At 48.2% G+C, this 21,868-nt stretch overlaps 1 protein-coding gene across 3 annotated transcripts in view; it reads left to right on the forward strand.

Moving 5' to 3' along the window:
- The window catches only part of LOC144597728 (protein transport protein Sec24B-like), a 122,117-nt gene extending 112,545 nt beyond the window's left edge, over positions 1-9,572 (forward strand). For 2 of the 3 annotated variants that reach the window (XM_078407261.1, XM_078407264.1), the window contains 3 exons: positions 1,386-1,478; positions 5,197-5,300; positions 7,546-8,361. In XM_078407261.1, coding sequence (XP_078263387.1) covers positions 1,386-1,478; positions 5,197-5,300; positions 7,546-7,660 — 312 coding nt within the window. In that variant the 3' untranslated portion in view covers positions 7,661-8,361. Of the gene's footprint in view, positions 1-1,385; positions 1,479-5,196; positions 5,301-7,545; positions 8,362-8,849 lie in introns of those variants that run through there. The other variant, XM_078407263.1, reaches the window with a different exon arrangement.
- Positions 9,573-21,868: the final 12,296 nt, after the last annotated feature.

Raw genomic sequence — 21,868 nt, forward strand, 5'->3', positions numbered from 1 at the left:
ATGTTAATGTCCTACCATTTCTGCACACCCTATTCCATCTGCCACGTCTTTACCCACTTACTTAACATGGCACGTAATTCAACTAACGCTTGCTGCCGCCTCCTCTCAGCCCAGAGTGTCAACTTGCTTTGTATCATTGGCGTACTTGGACATATTATCCTTGACCCTCTCCTACTGGAGCCCTTAGTCACTTAGCTAGTCACAGCTTCCCATCCCCAAAATTACCCATTGATTCCTCCCCACGATTGTATGTTACCTTCAGTGCTGTACACTGGTAGCGCAGCGGTAGAGTTGCTGCCTTACGGAGAATGCAGCGCCGGAGACTCAGGTTCGATCCTGACTACGGGCGCCATCTGTATGGAGTTTGTACGTTCTCCCCGTGACCTGCGTGGGTTTTCTCCGAGATCTTTGGTTTCCTCCCACACTCCAAAGACGTACAGGTATGTAGGTTAATTGACTGGGTAAATGTAAAAAATGTCCCTAGTGGGTGTAGGATAGTGTTAATGTGCGGGGATCGCTGGGCGGCGCGGACTCGGTGGGCCAAAGGGCCTGTTTCCGCGCTGTATCTCTAAATCTAAATCTAAAACTTATTTTTTACAAAAATAAATGTAATCAATTATTACAAGAATTATATATATACACTACAAAACAATACCGAACAAACCCACCACCATAATACAAAATCACTCAGTTATCCAAACAAATATTCGTAAATGTCAAATACACTCTTAAACAGCTATAACACCAAACAACTATAACGCCAACCTCTGTGTGACACCTCAGTGAAGGACTTTGGAGTCCAAATATACCACATCAACTGGTTCGGCCTTATTTATTCTGCTCGTTACAAAAAAGCAGCTTTTATCAAACAATGCATTCCCCTTCATGACTCTCAGTTTAGTTTAGAAACAGGCCCTTCTGCCCAGCAAGTCTGCACCGACTAGCGATCCCCGCACATTAACACGATCCGGCACACACTAGGGCCGATTTACATTTATACCCAGTCAATTAACCTACAAACCTGTACGTCTTTGGAGTGTGGGAGGAAACCAAAGATCTCGGAGAAAACCGACGCAGGTCACGGGGAGAACGTACAAACTCCGTACAGACAGCACCCGTAGTCGGGATGGAACCCGGGTCTCTGGTGTAACTCTACCGCTGCGCTACTGTGCCGCCCAACAGTCTATGTCGACTCTGCCCAATCCTATTATGTTTTCTAATCTGCCTGCTGCCACTCTCTAAATAATAGTTTCCAGTGTTTTCTCTTTGTGTAAGGCTATTCGAAATGCACAAGGCTACAGTTTTAATTTGTCCATAAATTATATGAATTCATATTTTCATGTGCATCTCCCCATACCAGTTAATAGTTTTGAATATCTTTTTAGGTTATGTACCTCTGGATTGGCAAAAATTGCAGCAGCAGCTTTATTAATAACGTGCTTGGATTTTCTAACTACGCTTCTATTCCACAAAATCTGGTAAGTTAATAGAGCAAAAGAAGCTCATGAAAATGTGTTGGCTTAATGGCTAAGTGTTTGAATGGCTCTAAAATGTAATGTCTGTTGGGTTTAAAATGGATCTTGCTTCCAATGGATAAAAGATTTCCATCACCATCTTGCACAGTCTTTCACTTGGAGTAGGGGGATCGAGAACCAGAGAATGTGAGTTTAAGGTGAGAGGAACGGGATTTACTACATACCTGAGGGGCAATTTTTTCACTCAGGAGGTGGTGGGTGTATGGATCGAGCTGCCAGATGAGGTAGTTGAGACAGATACTATAACAATATGAAGGGTCTCCACCCATTCCTTCTCTCCAGAGGTGCTGCCTGTCCTGCTGAGTTACTCCAGCATTTTGTGTCGATTAATATTTAAAATACACATGGACAGGAAAGGGCGAAGCATAAAACCTTAAGTATAACATAAAATTTGGGTAAAGTGAATATTTCATCCTTGCATTAATGATTCTGTGAGATAAGGGCATGAAGATGGGCAGAGGGGCAGGTAATGCTGAGGAAGTGGTGAGTCTGCAGAGGATGTGGACAGGTTGGTCGGGCGGGCAAAGTGGTGGTAAACGGAATACAGCATTGCAAAGTGTATGGGCATGCACCTTGCCAGAAGGAATCAAGGTGGAGGTTACTTTCTCAATGTGGCGAGGATTCAGAAAACTGAGGTGCAAAGGGCCTTGGGAATGCTGGTGCAGGATTCTAAAACGGCTAATTTGCAGGTTGCGTCAGCAGTAAGGAAGGCAAATGCAATGCCTATCGTTCATTTTGAGGGAAGCAGAACATAAAGGCAAGGATGTAATGCTGAGACGTTATCGAAAGCTGGTGGGGCCACGTTTGGAATATTGTGAGCAGTTTTGGACCCCAGATCTGAGGAAGGATGTGCTGGCATTGGAGAGGGTCCAGAGAAGGTTTACAAGAATGAGGGTAGACTCAAAATGCTGGAGTAACTCAGCGGGACAGGCAGCATCTCGGGAGAGAAGGAATGGGTGATGATTCGGGTCGAGACCCTTCTTCAGACCCATCAGTCTCCACGCAAAACGTCACCCATTCCTTCTCTCCCGAGATGCTGCCTGACCCGCTGAGTTACTCCTGCATTTTGTGTCTACCTTCGATTTAAATCAGCATCTGCAGTTTTTTTTCCTACACCGTTTACAAGAATGATCCTGGGGATGATCGGATTAACATATGAGGAGTGTTTGAAGGCTGGACCTGTATTTGTGGAGTGTAAATGGATGGTGGGGGGGGTCTCATTGAAACCTACTGGATAGTGAAAGGCCTGGATAGAGTGGATGTGGAGAGGATGTTTCGTGTAATGGAAGAGTAAGAACCCGAGGGTACAGCCTCAGAATAAAAGGGCGTACCTTTGGAATGGAGATAAGGATGAATTTCTTTTGCCAGAGGGTGGTGAATCTGTGGAATTTATTGCAACAGGCAACTTTGGAGGCCAAGACATTGGGTATTTTTAAACCGGAGATTGGTAGGTTCTGGATTAGGAACGGCATTAAAGGTTACGGGATGAATGGGATTGAGAGGGAAAATAGATCAGCCATGATTGAATGGTAAGAAAATAGCTGCAGATGCTGGTACAAATCGAAGGTATTTATTTCATAAAATGCTGGAGTAACTCAGCAGGCCAGGCAGCATCTCAGGAGAGAAGGAATGGGTGACGTTTCGGGTCGAGACTGAAGAATCGGGTCTGAAGAAGGGTCTTGAACTGAAACGTATCCATTCCTTCTCTCCTGAAATGCTGCCTGACCTGCTGAGTTACTCCAGCATTTTATGAAATAAATGCCTTCGAATGGCAAAGTAGAATTGATAGGCTGAATGGCCTAATTCTGTTCCTATGTCTTATGTTCATGATATGGACAAAACACAGACAAATAGGACTATCTTAGATAGGGTATTCTGGTCGATATGGACGAGTTGGGCCGAAGGGCCTGTTTCCGTGGTGTGTGACTGTGACTCCGTCTTAGTTTACTTTCTTTCCTAAGTTCCTGCATTAGTAAGCTTCTATTTGCCGTTTTAATGTTAGATATCTCGTGTACCTCCACATTATCGGGTCAGAATTTCCAGTCAGCAGTAAGGCATCTATACTGACCAGTGAATAAAATTCCAGACAATAACAGCTGCATGAAAAATGGGCTGAATTTCTCTCAAGGCAAGGCCAAGCATATCAACAGAAAATGTTGTGGCATGAAAGATCAAAAATTAACTTCACAACCTTGTTCTTCATTTAGCCTGAACTGTCAAAGCAGTAATATACTGTTTATAAATGTTTCAGGTTTTCCCCGTTGTTCAGGGTTGCGTAAGGAAATGCTTATATTTCCCCCTAAAAATCTTAAGTCATTTCCGAATAGCATGTGGTGAGAAAGTAAGTTCAAGCCACCAGGCTAGTTTGCTTCTGGATTCCACATGTATTTGGTTACAGCAAACAGTTGTTACCTTATTGCAACTCCAGTTTTTGCCCCATTGGTACTCCATTCAGGTACTTCTCATCCCACCAACTCCCAAACCTCTTCAACTTCCATGTTGAGAGTGTTCTAGGGTTGCCAACTTCCTCACTCCCAAATACGGGACAAGGTGACATCAGCGCCCCACGTGACCTCACCCAGCCGGCGGCCATGTGCTCCCGCCCCACCAATGGCAGCCGCCCGGGCCGGGAGGCGGGTTGCTACGCAACCTCTGTTAGACGGCGCCCGGGTCTCTGGTCCTACACTGTCCGGAGCTAAAATGTCGGAAACCTAGAGTGTCGGGCCCTAAACTGTCGGGACCTAAATTGTCGGGACCAACAGCGTTGGTTGGGGCCTGCAGTGTAGGGGCCTACAGCGTCCGGGCCTACAGTGCCCCCCGGGGCTAATGCGGTAATAGGCCCGGGGGGCGCTGTAGGCTCTGGACAATCTAGGTTCGAAGGCCCGGGTGCCGCCTGATGGAGGTTGCATAGCAACCCGCCTCCAAGCCAGGGTGGCTGCCTTTGGTGGAGCGGGAGCACGTGGCCACCGGCTGGGTGACGTCACCATGTCCCGTATTTGGGAGTGAGGAAGTTGGCAACCCTAGACGGAACACTGCCAACAACATGGAAGTTGATGAGGTTTGTGAGTTGGTGGGATGATAAGTACCTGAATGGAGTACCATCAGTGGGGCAAAAGATGTTCCCATTTCAATTATACTTTACAGGATGTTCCTGGTTAGATGAGGTGTTGAGGATGAGAAAATGAAGTACATAGCAGGAAGAGGTAGCTAAGAGTGGCAGGGGTGGCCAGTGGCAGAAGTATGGCATTATACTCTTGAATTTACTGTATGAATGTTTTCGGATGCCACTGTGAACATTTTTCATGATTTGCTTAACCTCATCTTCTCTAGGAGGGAACCTTGCAGGAGAGAATCCAAGTAGATTAATGTTGTAGCTCAAAATTAGCACCCCTAAAAGAGCTGGGTTCTTTTAATCAATTGAAGCAATTGATTATTTTTGATCACTTGCATTAAAAAGACATTGTAAGAGATAAAATTAATGTTTTAGGTCAAGGATTTTTTGTTTTTCATGTTGTCTGATCTTTTTTTTTTTTGCACCTTGCTGTCCTCAAATTGGCAGCTTGATTTTGTACATTTTAAAGCTGCAAGGTATCACAGATTAATTTTTTTACTCTTGTTTCTCCGATTCCTACCTTGATTGTTTACTGCTTTGGTGCAAAAGTATCAACTACCAGAATTGGATACAGCATTATCTCAAAGAGTTACCAGTTTTGTCTCCTGGCTTCGCGATAGTAGACCATTTCTATCCATTCTTCATGTTGTGAAGTGAGTATAACACATTATGTTGACATGGTAGTAAAAAATATTCAAATCAAGCTGTAAATACATACGCTCGTGTTGCGCTGAAAAGAGCACTCAGACTCTGGGCGCACGGTGGCGCAGCGGTAGAGTTGATGCCTTACAGCGAATGCAGCGCCGGAGACCCGGGTTCCATCCTGACTACGGGCGCCGTCTATACGGAGTTTGTACGTTCTCCCCGTGACCTGCGTGGGTTTTCTTCGAGATCTTTGGTTTCCTCCCACACTCCAAAGACATACAGGTTTGTAGGATAATTGACTTGGTAAATGTAAAAATTGTCCCTAGTGGGTGTAGGATGGTTTTAATATGTGGGGCTCTAGTCGGCGCGAACCCGGTGGGCCGAAGGGCCTGTTTCCATGCTGTATCTCTAAACTAAAATTTGGCTTTGTTAAAAATTGTAAATTTTCCCTAGTGTGTAAGATAGTGCTAGTGTACGGAATAACCGCTGGTCGGCGCAGATTCGGTGGGGCCGAAGAGCTTGTTTCCACGCTGTATCTATAAACTAAACTAAACTAAACTAGCTGAACGAGCATCCAGAATGATCTTGTTGTTTTGGCAGTTCATCTTCAGGCTGAATCTGAAATTAAATTTCAAGGTTTAGGTACCCTCCCCAGGTGCTATTAGCCCAGTTCAGTTTTATTTTTAATCTCATATGGGTGAAACATAACTCCTTAAATCTATACATTACTAAAACTCTCATATTGTCTGTTTGATTGTTTGAGCGTACCCGAAATGCAGCCAAAACGGTACACGATAGCGCAACAATTTTAGGCCCACCTTACTCACCATTGGCCTGCAGTTCAAATGGTTGTTATATTTTAAAAGTTAGTCACTTTTTAAACTTTAAAAATCACTTAAAAAACTTTAATAAATCCCTTTTCCACTTGCCCTGCCCTTCAGCCGTGCCTGCGCAGTAATACCTCCGTGTTGGACGTGACAATGGGAACCCAACGTGTCCGCGCCTACGCAGTTGGGGCCGGTTGATCTAATACTTATGTAAGATGGCCGCTGGATCCGCTCGTGCGCTCAAAGCGCACTGGTTGTCTGCCGGGGCTTCTTCCCGCTCAAAGCAACGGCCGTCGAGGTGCCGCTGCAGGAGAGGCTTGCACCCAACGGGTCCACGGGTCGCTCTGGCCACCCAGGGCCGGGGTGAATGGCTCCCTCTCCCCTTTCCTCTCCCCCTTCGCCCGCCCCCGGGGGGGGGGGGGGGGGGCGCAGAAGAGGTTTGGACCCAACGGGTCCACGTCTGTCTAGTATGGCATAAAATTTGCATGAAGTGAATCTTTATCCAGACATTCATTACTCTGTGAAATTAGGCCATGTTTCTTGCTGTAAGTCCAGATCTCTGGCTCTGGCTCAAGCAAGCCAGCAAACCTTCCGCAATGTCATTTATGTTGTCCACAAAGTCCAATAGAATAACACAGGCTTTCCTGCTCTCAGACCGGGAAATCTGTGTGTTAAGCAACTGAGGTAATATGTGACCCGGTTGATTACATTTAAACTGAGTTAATTGTCTTTAAATTAAGATGAGTCTGTTTGTGTTTTAGTTTTAAGTTTTTATATTTAATTTTCTGCATATTTTTGATGGTTCTCAAGCGGTTTGGTTTAGTTTAGTTTAGAGATGCAGCGCCGAAACAGGGTCTTCGGCCCACCGAGTCCGCACCGACCAGCGATCCCCGCACACTAACACTTTGGAGTGTGGGAGGAAACCGAAGCTCTCGAAGAAAACCTACCCAGGTCACAGGAAGAACGTACAAACTCCGTACAGACAGCACCGTTAGTCGGGGTCGAGCGCTAGTCTCTGGCGCTGTGAGGCAGCAACTCTACCGCTGCACCACCATGTCGTTGTTGAATTTTTGCGGATGTCAATGACAGTCGCAAACATTCAATTTCAGTAATAGCTTTGTGAGCTCAGGGCATAGTTTCACAGCTGTCAAAGGCATTCTGTGTGCAACCATTCATATGCCAGAAGCCGTGTTTTGCACCGATCCACAGATTGATTCAGAGCTATCCATCTTGCAGAGGAATCTGCAAAGAAAAACACGTCATGGGCTCAGGGCCTCCCTGGAAGAAACAGGGTAGTCCGAGGACTGGCTATCATGTTGTCATCAGAAAATCTGCTGTCTTTTTAATTGATGTTGTGTCTTTTGATTGATGCTCAAATTGTGCTCGCGGAGTTTAATAAACTGAATGTTTGTTTAAATGTTAACAGGGACGATGCTCCTTTCAAAACAAACTTTTTTCAGCAGTTGGTGGAGGACAGAACAGAATCTGCATTGTCATATTATGAGTTTCTTCTTCACATTCAGCAACAGATCTCCAAGTAACTGTTATGGTTCGTGAGTTGGAACTAATCAATGATCACCTTGTTTTTTGGGGGTGGGGGTGGTGGGGGGGGGGGGGGTGGTTGAGATACTACTGTCATCTGAAGCAGAATTACATGCACCTCGGAGAGTGGATTTTGCAATGGACTCCAAAGACGTGGATCTTTTCAAACAGTGTTTCAATCCTGATTAAAGCTTTTCATTGGCAGTAGGAATATGAAAAGCTGGCGCATAAAAATTGGCAAACCTACAGAATAAATTCTTGAAGTTATACACTGTAATGTATAAGTCTGCTCGACAATAAAGTTTAAGATGCCATGGTGGATTATCATAATGGCATTAAGGTATGGGGTTGAATGTTTTATTCTAGATGGAGCAGGAGCTTGGAGACCTTGTTACCTAACACAAAAAATATATTTATTGCCACGTCTAAGCCTCTGTATACAGTTTTGTTCATTTTGATCCGATTAATTTTCCCAGTATGTTTTCCCAGTATCAGTGTATATGTTGATTTTGTTTTCATTGGTGATGGCAGTGTGTAGAAGCAATGACTGTAAATGTAAGAATTTCTATTGGGCGTGTAAGAAGGAACTGCAGATGCTGGTTTAAACCAAAGGTAGACACAAACAGCTGGAGGAACTCAGCGGGACAGGCAGCATCTCTGGAGACAAAGGACGTTTCGGGTCAAGTGAAGAAGGGTCTCGACCCGAAACGTCACCCATTCCTTCTCTCCAGAGATGCTGCCTGTCCCGCTGAGTTCCTCTAGCTTTTTGTGTCTTCATTTCTACAGGGCGGCTGGCAAATGCAGTCTGCATTAAGATCACCTGCAGGCCTGTTGAATGTGGTCTTGAAGTACACATTATAAAATTCTGTGTTTATAGAAAAAAATAATTTTGTAATGTACAAGAAATATCAACCTAATATATGGTTGCATTAAAAGGGAAAGAATAAACTGTGTGCAACGGTGTTGAATGTTTTGTGATCAAAATCCTCCCTTGCCCACATAGATCATTCAGGACTCGAGGATCTGAATGCTGGTGTTTGTGCTGTCTTTCCCCTTGAACTGCACTGTCACTGTCATATTTTAAAGTATCATTCTTTACTTTTTAATTTTGCTTTGCATCTTTGTGTGGAATTAAAAGCGCTCTCATGGGTATTTATTTTCCTCATGTGTTTTTTTTTCAATTTCAAGCTTGTATGACTGGGGCTGATTTCGTGGACAGGTCATTTTAAACTCCACTTCCTTGTGCAATCAGCACTCCGCGTGATGGTCAGCTGAAGTCTCGAGGGAAAAAAGATGGATGCGTGCAACGACTCTGTAGCTAACTAAATATACCTGATGCAAAGGGAGGTTTAGAGCACTGACAAATGAATTTGACATTCCTGAACTTCAAGCTGGTGTTTCCCTTCATCTGAATCGAGCAAAATACAAACGCAGCATCCATCTGAAGTATAATGTGTGGGGGGGGTTTTTGGATTAGGAAAAAACTTAACAATAAGAGCATGACCAAAATAACCTTCTAATGAATTGTTCCACGTTTATGAATGACACGTTGCCACAGATGAGGAACAGTTGAAAGGGGATGTGGTATTACACCACTCGTCTGGCCAAACAATGTCAAATTAAATACGTTCTTCAATAGAAGCAACCATAGAAAACAATGGGATTATTAAACAAGAATTTTGTCCTACAATAGTTTTAATGCTTTCCAAAGATGCTTCCCACCAAATTTCAAGAGCATGGGTACTCAGTCAAGAGATATCAGAGAAGGTGTCTATTAATGGAGCAACAGTTGCTCAGGAACGGACTGTATAGAGGGGTGAAGCACAAAAATACAGACAAACTCAATAGCTATGATGATGGAAAAACATTTAATGCCGTGGCTTGTATTTCCTCAAAATAAAATCTATAAATATTGACTAAATATTTTGTTATTTGTCTACATTATTTACAACGGATCCATTATGTTCCTGTCTCATGTTGTATATGATGTTCGGTTTGCTCTTTTATTCCTCTGGAATGGTGTTCTGATGCAAATTATTTTAATAGACTGATGTTAGGAGATATTCTTGATAATTAAATATTTTCAAAGACATTTGGAGTTGGTGTCTGGCTTCAAGTGCATCACTGAAATGAATTGCCCATTGTCTGCTGTAGGTCTCCATTCTGACACGAGCCGTCTTGTTTTTAATTTAGCTACAAAAAGGAACCTTCTTCCCATTGGATCCATTCTGGCTCCCGTGAAAAATCCCCATTTCCCCCTTCTGTCCTCATCTGCAATTTGTTCTCTCTCACACACAGACTTGTTGCCCACATCCATTTGTGAACTCCTCTGTGACTCCTTGCCATTAACCAACACCACGTGGTCATTTATGATGGACGACAAACCTTTGTGGGAGGAAGCTGGAGACCTCAGGAAGCCCGTGAGATCACGAGGAGAATGCAAAGTACCCGCGTTCTACAGTAGAATGTAGTCTTTGCCTAAATGAGGCCGCAGGACTAACAGCTGTGTTTTCAGTCGTTTGAGTGTCGTAACTCGTTTTCACCTTGTTTACAGCTAACACTGGCCTGTTTCCTTTATCATCGTTACTTTTTTGCATATCTTTCACACATTTGTTCTTTGTCTATCTTTTCCACCATCCATAATATCTTGTTTCCGACTCTCCGTCTGAAGTAGGGTCTTGATTTTACTTGGTCCCTATCAGTGGACACATACTGCATCTGACATAATCTTTCAAGTTTCTCTACACTGAAAGCTAATTTTCCATTTGATAAAACACACAGTGCACCAACATACAGAGATGAGCAGTGCCACATATGCAAGTGACGTCTTCAGTGTCTGTATAACCCCACTTCTTGAGTGTCGCTTTAGGACGACCAGCGCCAGCTCTCAGTCTGTTGAGGCATTTCCATTCAGCCCAGCTGGATTCGGCCCCCGGAGGGAGTGCTTCTTTGGCACTTAATAATAATACATTTGTATTTGTCATATGTAGGTTGGCACAGGGTCAACTGTTCAATGAAATGTATTTGACAAGACAACGGGTCACCTCAGCAGTAATATTCCAAGGATAAATAAGATTTTAAAAATGACATTAGTAAGGTAAAAAGACAATATTAAAAATAGGTAAAAAGACAATATTAAAAATAGGTAAAAAGACAATATTAAAAATAATCAACATATATGATGTGAAAAGTGCTTATGAGTTCAGAAGCCTGACGGCCTGATGGTAGAAACTGTTCTTAAGTCTGGTGGTATGTGCAGCCATACTCCTGTATCGTCTGCCTGACGGTAACAAGGAGAACAGCCTGCGTGCTGGGTGGCTGTGGTCCTTGATGATGCTGCGTGCCTTCCGCAGGCACCGCCGGTAGAAAATGTCCTGAATGGCCGGGAGACAGTTGCCAGTGATGTGCTGTGCCGTCTTCACCACTCTCTGCAGTGATTTGTGGCTGTGGGCAGAACAGTTCCCGTACCAGACTGTAATGCAGCTCGTCAGCAGGCTCTCGATGGTGCATCTGGAGAAGTTTGTGAGGATGCTGGCGTTCATGCCAAACTTCCTCAGTCTTTTCAGGAAAAAGAGTCGCTGGTGGGCCTTCTTTGTTATTGTGTCCGTGTGCAGTGTCCAGGAAAGGTCCTCAGTGATGTGCACACCGAGGAACTTAAAGCTGCTGACCCTTTCAACCTCAGCATCACCGATGTGGATGGGGAGGTGTCCACTCCCCCACTGTCTCCTGTAGTCCACGATCATCTCTTTAGTTTTGCTGACATTGAGAGGTTATTTTCCTGGCACCAGCTGTTTAGTGCCTTTACCTCCTCTCAGTAGGCCGTCTCATTGTTGTTTGTGATGTTGTCTTATGGACATGCTTCAGCATTTGGTTCAACTTCGTTGAGGAAGCCTTTCCTGGACTTTAGCCGACTCTTTGCGGGTCCATGGCCGAATAGGGGATAGTTCCTATCACACAGGGGTATGTCCACTTTATGTTCTTTCACAGACCCAACCCTCCTCATTGGTGTCAACATGCCCTTGGATAGAAGCATACCCCTCCCTTGTCATCTCCTTGGTGAATACCTATATGTTTAATACCTCACCCACTTCCTTGAGCTCCAGACATAAATTCCCTCCTTTGTCCTGAAGTGATCCTACCTGCTCCCCACTTACCCTCCTGTTTATAATGTGTGTATAAATTACCTTGGAATTCTATTTAATCCAACTCGACAAGGACAAAGGGGGAGGCCATTTAAAGCTGAGGTGAGAAAAAAACTTTTTCACCCAGAGAGTTGTGAATTTGCGCAATTCTCTGCCACGGAAGGCAGTGGAGCCCAATTCACTGGATGAATTTAAAAGAGAGTTAGATAGAGCTCTAGGGGCTAGTGGAATCAAGGGGTATGGGGAGAAGGCAGGCACGGGGTGCTGATTGTGGATGATCAGCCATGATCACAATGAATGGCGGTGCTGACTCGAAGGGCCGAGTGGCCTCCTCCTGCACCTATTTTCTATGTTTCTATGACAAGGACATTTTATGACCCTTTTGAGCCTCCCTGGTTCCCTGTTTAAATTCTTACCTGCTTCCTTTCTATTCCTCAAGGGGTCTGTTTTTCTACACCTCCCGAAGCCTTGCATGTGCTTCCTTTTCCTTTTTGACGTGATTTGCAACATCTCTGAACCCTGAGGCTGCTGCACCTTGCCATCCTTGCCTTTATTTGGGAACATGTCCGTTCTGAATTCTGCCCAGCTGGTTTTCAAACACCTACATGTATGATGTGAACTTAACTAATAACGTTCGCTCCCAATCTACTCTTCCCAGCTCCTGCCTAGTACTATTATAATCAGCCTTTCTCCAATTTATCGCTTGCCCTCCCAGGTCCTGTGTTATTTCCTAACTGTATGAGAACTCACAGAGGTGTGATCACCTTTCCCAAAATGCCGTCTCACTAAAATGCCGATCTGCGGCCAGCCTCACTTCCCAGTACGTGGTCCTGAGGTTGACCAAAGTTCTTGTGTGAATGCAGTGACGCGTAAAAGTAACCAATGATTCCACTTCTTTCCATTCCATGCAAAAAAATCCATTCATAAGACGCGACGCGGTGGAGCAGCGGTAGAGTTGTTGCCTTACAGCGCCTGAGACCCGGGTTCGATCGGAGTTTGCACATTCTCCCTGTGACAGCGTGGGCTTTCTCCGAGATCTCGGTTTCCTCCCACATGCACCAAGGAGGGACAGGTTTGTAGGTTAATTGGCTTGGTAAATGTAAAATTATCCCTAGTGTGTGTAGGATAGTGTTAGTGTGCGGGGATCGTAGGTCGGTGTGGACTCGGTGGTTGAAAGGCCTATTGGGCCAAAGGGCATGTTTACACTCTGTTGCCGACTGGCCCACTGCAGACTGCAGGAGTACGTGCTGAAGGATGCACTGAAGCTCGGTGCAGCCAACGCTAAGGCCCTGTGGGGGAGGGCCACAGTCTAGGGTCCTTCCGCTGCTGGACATGGGGGGCAGGGTGTGGTGGAGAGAGACGCCCCTCCAAACAAGGGATACTGGGTAAATGTCTAAATGTAAGTAAATGTCTAAGTGAATGTCTGTATCAAATGTAACCTCCGGAAATGTCGGATGGGCTTGTTTAAAAATATGTTTTGTGAATGATATTTATTATTTGAATAAAGTATTTTTTGATATTAAAAAAAAAAAAAAAAAATTTAAAAAATGTTTCCACTCTGTATCACTCTTTCACTTTAAGTTCTGTAACTCGTGTTGGGCCGAATGGCCTACTCCTGCACCTATTGTCTACTGTCTATTGTCCTGAACACATTTGACAAATTCCATCCCATCTAAACCTTTCGCACTATGACATTCCTAGTCAATGTTGGAAAGGTTCAAATCCCCTGAACATTGATGCCAAGAATATCAAAGAAGGATCCCAGCCCGAAATATTGCCTGTCTATTACCCTCCATGGATACTGCCCGGCCTGCTGACTAGATTTGTGAAGATTCCTCCACTATCCCACTTGATGGACAAGAGATAAAGGCTTTTGATTTAGATTTTAGATTTAGATTTAGAGATACAGCGCAGAAACAGGCCCTTCGGCCCACCGGGTCCACGCCGCCCAGCGATCCCCGCACACTAACACTATCCTACACACACTCGGGACAATTTTTACATTTACCCAGTCAATTAACCTACACACCTGTACGTCTTTGGAGTGTGGGAGGAAACCGAAGATCTCGGAGAAAACCCACGCAGGTCACGGGGAGAACGTACAAACTCCGTACAGACGGCACCCGTAGTCAGGATCGAACCTGAGTCACCGGCGCTGCATTCGCTGTAAGGCAGCAACTCTACCGCTGCGCCACCGTGCCGCCGTTTGTAAGAATACAAAGCCATGTGCAGTAATTTGATGGCACATTAACTTTCCCTGTGACATTTGGCATGGTGACCAATATGTAATCACTTTCCTGAAGATGGGTCATCATTATGTCATCTCTAGGAAGCCATGCACATCTTCTCTTACAAGGTAAGTGAGAGTCAGGGAGAGGGAAACTAGATATGGAAGGGTACAAAGAACATGTAAGGTGCAAAAAAGACATATCAAAGCAGAAGTTGATCAAGGAAATGTCGACTGGTTCATTGTTGGATGAGGGGAAGCTGACAGCGAAGCAGACAGACAGTAAAATTAATCAGGAGGACAGTGAAACTAGTTGGAGAATTAGGGTGGAGGGATGGAGAGAGAGGGAAAACAAGGATTACTTGAAGTTAGTGTAATCAATATCATATTCATATGATATGAAAAGGTAAGAAGGGTCTCGACCCGAAACGTCACCCATTCTTTCTCTCCAGAAATGCTGCTTGTCCTGCTGAGTTACTCCAGCGTTTTGTGTGTACCAGCATCTTTGGTGTAAACCAGCATCTGCAGTTCCTTCCTACGCACTGCAACACTATCCCTGACTATGAAAATGCAGGAAGAGATTCTGAAAAACCTGGATCACTATTCATATCTCTGAGCTCCCGCTACACTATCACCAACAACTCCTGGACCACCCTCTTGAAGCAAGAAAGCACACCAACGCCTCTACTTCCTTAGACGGCTCAGGAAGTCCCTTCTCCCCCACTCCCCCCTTCCCCCCTCCCTTTAAACTTTAAAATGTGAATAACTGAAAAAATATAACACCAATTTCAATAAAACTACTTGCATTATCACTAAAGTGACAATGGTGAGTAAGGTGGGCCTAAAATTGTCGCGCTATCGTGCACCGTTTTGGCTGAAGTTCAGTCACAAACAAGATAACAAACGAGAGTTTTAGTATGTAGATGAATGTCTTTTGCTATCCACTTTGCTGCTGTAACACTGCAAATTTCCCCGGTGTGGGACAAATAAAGGAATATATATTATATATATATATTAACTAGGGTGGGGGAGGGATGGAGAGTGAGAGAAAGCATGGGTTACTTGAAGTTACTTGAGAAATCAATGTCATATTCATACCGCTGAGTTGACACGAAACGTCACCCATTCCCTCTCTCCAGAGACGCTGCCTGTCCCGCTGAGTTACTACAGCATTTTGTGTCCATCTTCAGTTTAAACCAGCATCTGCTGTTCCTTCCTGCTCATTTTGTGTGCTTAAGATGAAGCCCGTGTACTGAGCCTGACATTTATTCGATACAAAGCAAAATTAAAAAGCAGGTCATGTAAATGTAAAATACAAGTAGAAGCTGTCTGAAATACCCAACATGCCTGGCAGCAGCTGTGGTGAGGGAAACATCACGTGTTTTTGCTCTGTTTCAGTAAAGTGCATGATAATTCCTTAGAAGTAGTCATCCAGGGAATTTGAGGATTGTGTCCTGTTCCTTTGTCTGTTTTGCCATGTGGAATAATTAAAAGATATCATCGTTTATGCATCTTATGTCTTTAACTGAAAAATAAATGAAAGAATTAATCTCTATAGTTCTCAAAGAAATGCCGAAATGGGTTAAAATCATTTTAGTTCAGATCATTCAAGTGGTGCAGCGGTAGAGTTGCTGCCTTACAGCTCTTTCAGTACCAGAGTCCTGGGTTCGATCCCAACTATGGGTTGAGTGTGGAGTTTGTACGTTCTCCCCGTGATCGCGTGGGTTTCCTCCGAGATCTTCGGTTTCTTCCCACACTCCAAAGACGTACTGGTTTGTAGGTTAATTGTCATGGTATAAATGTAAAATTGTCCCTCGTGTGTGTAGGGTAGTGTTAATATCTGGGGATCGCCGCTCAGCGCGGACTAGGTGGGCCGAAGGGCCAGTTTCCGAGCTGTATCTCTAGACTAAACTAATAGAGAAAAACAAATTACTATCAAGTTTAACATTTTGGGTCTTTTTCTTTGGTGCTTGAGAGCAGCAGATTAAATAGTGAACATAATTTCCTCTCTCAGACACTGAGAGCAGGCGCAGGATTGAAACATATTTTTTAACTGCCTTCTTTTGACTGATGGTGGTGGAAAAAAACGATTGAACAGCACCATTTCAAAGAGCAGAAGTCCTCATTGCCTGCACATCATGCTGTTGGAAGCTGTGGTGAGGAAATTGCTGCCGCGTTTATAGCTGTGTCTTGCCATCCAGAGCACTTTTTGTCCCGAACGTGTACAAACACAAATCTTTCTTGCCACGTGGAATCCATTTTAGATTATTATTACAACGAGCTCCGATTGCCTTTTTGTCGGTGGTGTAATAAGTCATGCAGGGCAGCTGGTGACAGAATGTGGGTTGGGGAGGGGGGTGGGGGTGGGGTTTGCTGGTGACACGATATGCAGTGGGGTGGGGAACTGGTGACAATATGAGACACGAGAGGAATATTGAATTGAATACTTTATTGTCACTTGTGACAAGTCAGTGAAATTATTTGCTTGCATACCTTGCCAAGGTGAGCAAATAGTCGCCCATTAAGGGCGCTTGCAAAGTTACAAATCCCCTTCCCCCCCTCCACTATGCACCAGGTCCCCCTTTGTTCTTCCCCCCTCACGCAGGTCCCCCCACGCTGGGTCCTCCTTTATTCCTTCCCTCGGCAGCACCATCCGCACTTCCACATGGTCCGTCCTCATCCGCCGGTCGGCGCCATCGTCGACTGCCGCGCCGACTTCTCCACTAACGGCGCCGGGTCCTCTCCTCACGTCGACCTGCGAGGCTCTACCTCCGACCCGCGAGGACCAGCCATGATCATATTGAATGGCGGTGCTGGCTCGAAGGGCCGAACGGCCTACTCCTGCACCTATTGTCTATTGTCTATTGACCGTGCTCTGACCCGCCAGGCTCCGACCCGCGAGGACCGGGCTCTGACCCGCGAGGCTCTACCTCCGACCCGCGAGGACCGTGCTCTGACCTGCCAGGCTCCGGCATATCGGATTCCCCGCGGCACCTCCGGAAGGCATCCGGATAGACCGGGTAGTCATGAGAGGGATAGATCGCACAGAGTCTCTTGCCCAGAGTAAGTGAATCGAGGACCAGAGGACACACAGTAGGTTCAAGGTGAAGTGGAAAAGATTTAATAGGAATCTGAGGGGTATCTTTTTCACACAAAGGGTGGTGGGTGTACGGGACAAGCTGCCAGAGGAGGTAGTTGAGGCAGGGACTATCACAATGTTTAAAAAACAGTTAGACAGGTACATGGAAGGGACAGGTTTGGAGGGACATGGACCAAACGCGGGCAGGTGGGACTTGTGCGGCTGGGACATTGTTGGCCAGTGTCAAGTCAAGTCAAGTCAAGTCAATTTTATTTGTATAGCACATTTAAAAACAACCCACGTTGACCAAAGTGCTGTACATTTGATTAGGTTCCAATAGAAAAAAAATGAAAACATACAGTAGCACGCAAACAGTTCACAGCGCCTCCTCAATGAGCCTCAAACGCTAGGGAGTAGAAATATGTTTTGAGCCTGGACTTAAAGGAGTCGATGGAGGGGGCAGTTCTGATCGGGAGAGGGATGCTGTTCCACAGTCTAGGAGCTGCAACCGCAAAAGCGCGGTCACCCCTGAGTTTAAGCCTAGACCGTGGGATAGTGAATAGCCCCAAGTCGGCCGATCTGAGGGACCTGGAGTTAGAGAGGGGGGTTAGAAGATTTTTGATGTAGGGGGGGGAGTGTCCATTTATGGCTTTATACGTGAATAGGAGGAGCTTGAAGTTGATTCTGTACCGTACAGGGAGCCAGTGGAGAGAGGCCAGAATCGGGGTGATGTGGTCCCTTTTACGGGTACCCGTCAGGAGTCTCGCTGCGGCGTTTTGGACCAGTTGCAGGCGGGACAGGGAAGATTGGCTGATCCCAGTGTATAGGGAGTTGCAGTAGTCTAGGCGGGAGGAAATGAAAGCGTGAATGATTTTTTCTGTGTCGTCGAATTTGAGGAAAGGTTTGATTTTAGCTATGGTTCGAAGTTGGAAGAAGCTGGCTTTTACCACAGCGTTGACTTGCTTATCAAATTTTAATGCAGAGTCAAATATCATGCCGAGGTTTTTGACATGCGGTTTGACTAGGCAGGATAAGCTTCCAAGACTGCCTGTTATCAATTTGATGGAGTCGGGGGGGCCGAATAGGATGACCTCAGACTTGCTCTCATTTAATTGGAGGAAGTTCTGTGCCATCCAACATTTTATGTCCTCAAGGCAGTGTGAGAGGCTGTTTAAATTTGACTGGTTGTTGGGTTTCAGGGGGAGGTAAAGCTGAGTGTCATCGGCATAGCAGTGGAAAGAAATGCCGTGCCTTTGAATGATTTGGCCAAGGGAGAGCATGTATAGAGAAAAGAGAATGGGGCCTAGGATTGAGCCTTGTGGAACTCCGCAGGAGAGGCTAGCTGGAGCAGAGGAATAACTGCCTATGTTGATGGCGAAACTCCTATCTTTGAGGTACGAAGCGAACCAGCTCAGGGCAGTGCCATCAATGCCAACCGCGTACCGGAGACGGTCAATAAGGATGGTGTGGTCCACTGTATCGAATGCTGCGCTGAGGTCGAGAAGGAGCAGGATTGCACAGTCGCCGGTGTCGATGGCGAGAAGCAGGTCGTTGTGTACCTTCAACAAGGCAGACTCTGTGCTGTGGTGGGCTCTGAAACCTGACTGGAAACTTTCCAGGATGGTGTTTTGGTGCAGGTAGGGCACTAATTGGTTAAGGATTGCCTTTTCAAGGACTTTTGACAGGAATGGCAGTTTGGAAATGGGTCTGTAGTTGCTAGGCAAGGTGGGGTCTAGGTTAGGTTTTTTCAGTAGGGGCTGGACCACCGCGTGCTTGAAACTGGTTGGAACAGTGCCAGTGGCCAGAGAACTGTTGATAATAGAGAGGATGCTGGGACCAGCTATTGCAATGACATCCTTCAGAAGGGCAGTGGGGGCAGGATCAAGGGGGCAGGTTGCAGGTTTCATAGCGGAGATAAGCTTTGCAAGGGAGGATAGAGTGACGGGTTGGAAGCAGTCCAATTTAGATGAACAGACTAGTGAGACAGCTAGGTCACGGGTGGGAGGGGAAATGTTCATTCTAATATTCTCAACTTTGTTGGTGAAAAATTTAGCGAATTCTTCGCACTTAGCAGGGGACCCAACTAAGCTGGTACTGGGGGCGGGACATATGACAGAGGTAATTGTTCCGGTTGGGCCGAATGGCCTGTTTCCACACTGTATCACTCCATGACTCCACGAGGGATAGATGACTGCTGACATGATGTGGGGTTGGGGGGTGGTGAAACGATGTGGAGTGGATGAATGGGTGGTGAAACGATGTGGAGTGGATGAATGGGTGGTGATGACGTCGAGGGGCACAGCACAGGAATGGACCCTTCGGCCCGCAATGATTGCGATGAGCATGATGCCAAGTTAAATTGATCTTGTGAGCCTGTACATGATCCATATCCCTCTAATCCCTGCTCTAAAATGAGCACAACTGAAAACCTCTTAAACGCCACTATCTTATTTGCCACTACCACCACCCCTGGCAGTGCGTTCCAGACCCCCACCACCCCTCTGTGTTAACAAAACTTGCCCCACACTCCTCCATTAAACTTTCCCCCTCTCACCTTATACCTATGCCCTCTAGTGTTAGACCTTTCCACTCTGGGGAAAAAAAGGTTCTGACTGTCTACCCTTTCTATGCCTCTTATAATTTTAAATGCTTCTATTAAGTCTTCCCTCAAACTCCGACGTTCCAGAGAAAACAATCCAACCTCTCCCTGTGAGTGAAACCCTCTAATCCAGGCAGCATTGTGGTGTGGGGGGGGGGGGGGGGGGGGAGTTGGGGTAGGGGAAATTTGGGGAGGGGGGGAGTTGGGGAGGGGGGGGGAGTTGGGGAGGGGGGGGAATTTGGGGAGGGGGGGAGTTGGGGAGGGGGGGGAGTTGGGGAGGGGGGGAGTTGGGGGAGGGGGGAATTTGGGGAGGGGGGGAGTTGGGGAGGGGGGGGGAGTTGGGGAGGGGGGGAATTTGGGGAGGGGGGGAGTTGGGGAGTTGGGGAGGGGGGAGTTGGGGGAGGGGGGGAGTTGGGGAAGGGGGGAGTTGGGGAGGGGGGGGAGTTGGGGAGGGGGGGGGAGTTGGGGAAGGGGGGAGTTGGGGAGGGGGGAGTTGGGGAGGGGGGGGAGTTGGGGAGGGGGGAATTGGGGGAGGGGGGAGTTGGGGAGGGGGGGGAGTTGGGGAGGGGGGAGTTGGGGAGGGGGGAGTTGGGGGAGGAGGGAATTGGGGGAGGGGGGGGAGTTGGGGAGGGGGGGGAGTTGGGGGAGGGGGGGAGTTGGGGAGGGGGGGAGTTGGGGAGGGGGGGGAGTTGGGGAGGGGGGGGAGTTGGGGAGGGGGGGGAGTTGGGGAGGGGGGAGTTGGGGAGGGGGGAGTTGGGGGAGGGGGGGAGTTGGGGAGGGGGGAGTTGGGGGAGGGGGGGAGTTGGGGAGGGGGGGAGTTGGGGAGTTGGGGGAGTTGGGGAGGGGGGGAGTTGGGGAGTTGGGGGAGGGGGGGAGTTGGGGAGGGGGGGGGAGTTGGGGGGAGGGGGGGGGAGTTGGGGGAGGGGGGGAGTTGGGGAGTGGGGAGTTGGGGGAGGGGGGGAGTTGGGGAGGGGGGGAGTTGGGGAGGGGGGGGAGTTGGGGGAGGGGGGGGAGTTGGGGAGGGGGGGAGTTGGGGGAGGGGGGGAGTTGGGGGAGGGGGGGGAGTTGGGGGAGGGGGGGAGTTGGGGGAGGGGGGGAGTTGGGGAGGGGGGGAGTTGGGGGAGGGGGGGGAGTTGGGGGAGGGGGGGAGTTGGGGAGTGGGGAGTTGGGGGAGGGGGGGAGTTGGGGAGGGGGGGGAGTTGGGGAGGGGGGGGAGTTGGGGAGGGGGGGAGTTGGGGAGGGGGGAGTTGGGGGAGGGGGGAGTTGGGGGAGGGGGGGGAGTTGGGGGAGGGGGGGGAGTTGGGGGAGGGGGGGAGTTGGGGAGGGGGGGAGTTGGGGGAGGGGGGGGAGTTGGGGGAGGGGGGGAGTTGGGGAGTTGGGGGAGGGGGGGAGTTGGGGGAGGGGGGGAGTTGGGGAGGGGGGGAGTTGGGGGAGGGGGGGGAGTTGGGGGAGGGGGGGAGTTGGGGAGTGGGGAGTTGGGGGAGGGGGGGAGTTGGGGAGTGGGGAGTTGGGGGAGGGGGGGAGTTGGGGAGGGGGGGGAGTTGGGGAGGGGGGGGAGTTGGGGAGGGGGGGGAGTTGGGGAGGGGGGGAGTTGGGGAGGGGGGGAGTTGGGGGAGTTGGGGAGGGGGGGGAGTTGGGGAGTTGGGGAGGGGGGGAGTTGGGAGTTGGGGAGGGGGGAGTTGGGGAGTTGGGGAGGGGGGGGGAGTTGGGGAGTTGGGGAGGGGGGGAGTTGGGGGAGGGGGGGAGTTGGGGAGGGGGGGAGGTTGGGGGAGGGGGGGGAGTTGGGGAGGGGGGGGGAGTTGGGGAGGGGGGGAGTTGGGGAGGGGGGGAGTTGGGGAGGGGGGGAGTTGGGGAGGGGGGGAGTTGGGGAGGGGGGGAGTTGGGGAGGGGGGAGTTGGGGAGAGTTGGGGAGGGGGGATTGGGGGAGGGGGGAGTTGGGGAGGGAGGGGGGGGAGTTGGGGAGGGGGGGAGTTGGGGAGGGGGGAGTTGGGGGAGGAGGGAATTGGGGGAGTTGGGGAGGGGGGGGAGTGGGGAGGGGGGAGTTGGGGAGGGGGGAGTTGGGGGAGGGGGGGGAGTTGGGGGAGGGGGGGGAGTTGGGGAGGGGGGGGAGTTGGGGAGGGGGGGGGAGTTGGGGAGGGGGGGGAGTTGGGGAGGGGGGGA

The sequence above is a fragment of the Rhinoraja longicauda genome, chromosome 1, assembly GCF_053455715.1.
Source record: "Rhinoraja longicauda isolate Sanriku21f chromosome 1, sRhiLon1.1, whole genome shotgun sequence".
In the NCBI taxonomy this organism is placed as follows: Eukaryota; Metazoa; Chordata; class Chondrichthyes; order Rajiformes; family Arhynchobatidae; genus Rhinoraja; species Rhinoraja longicauda.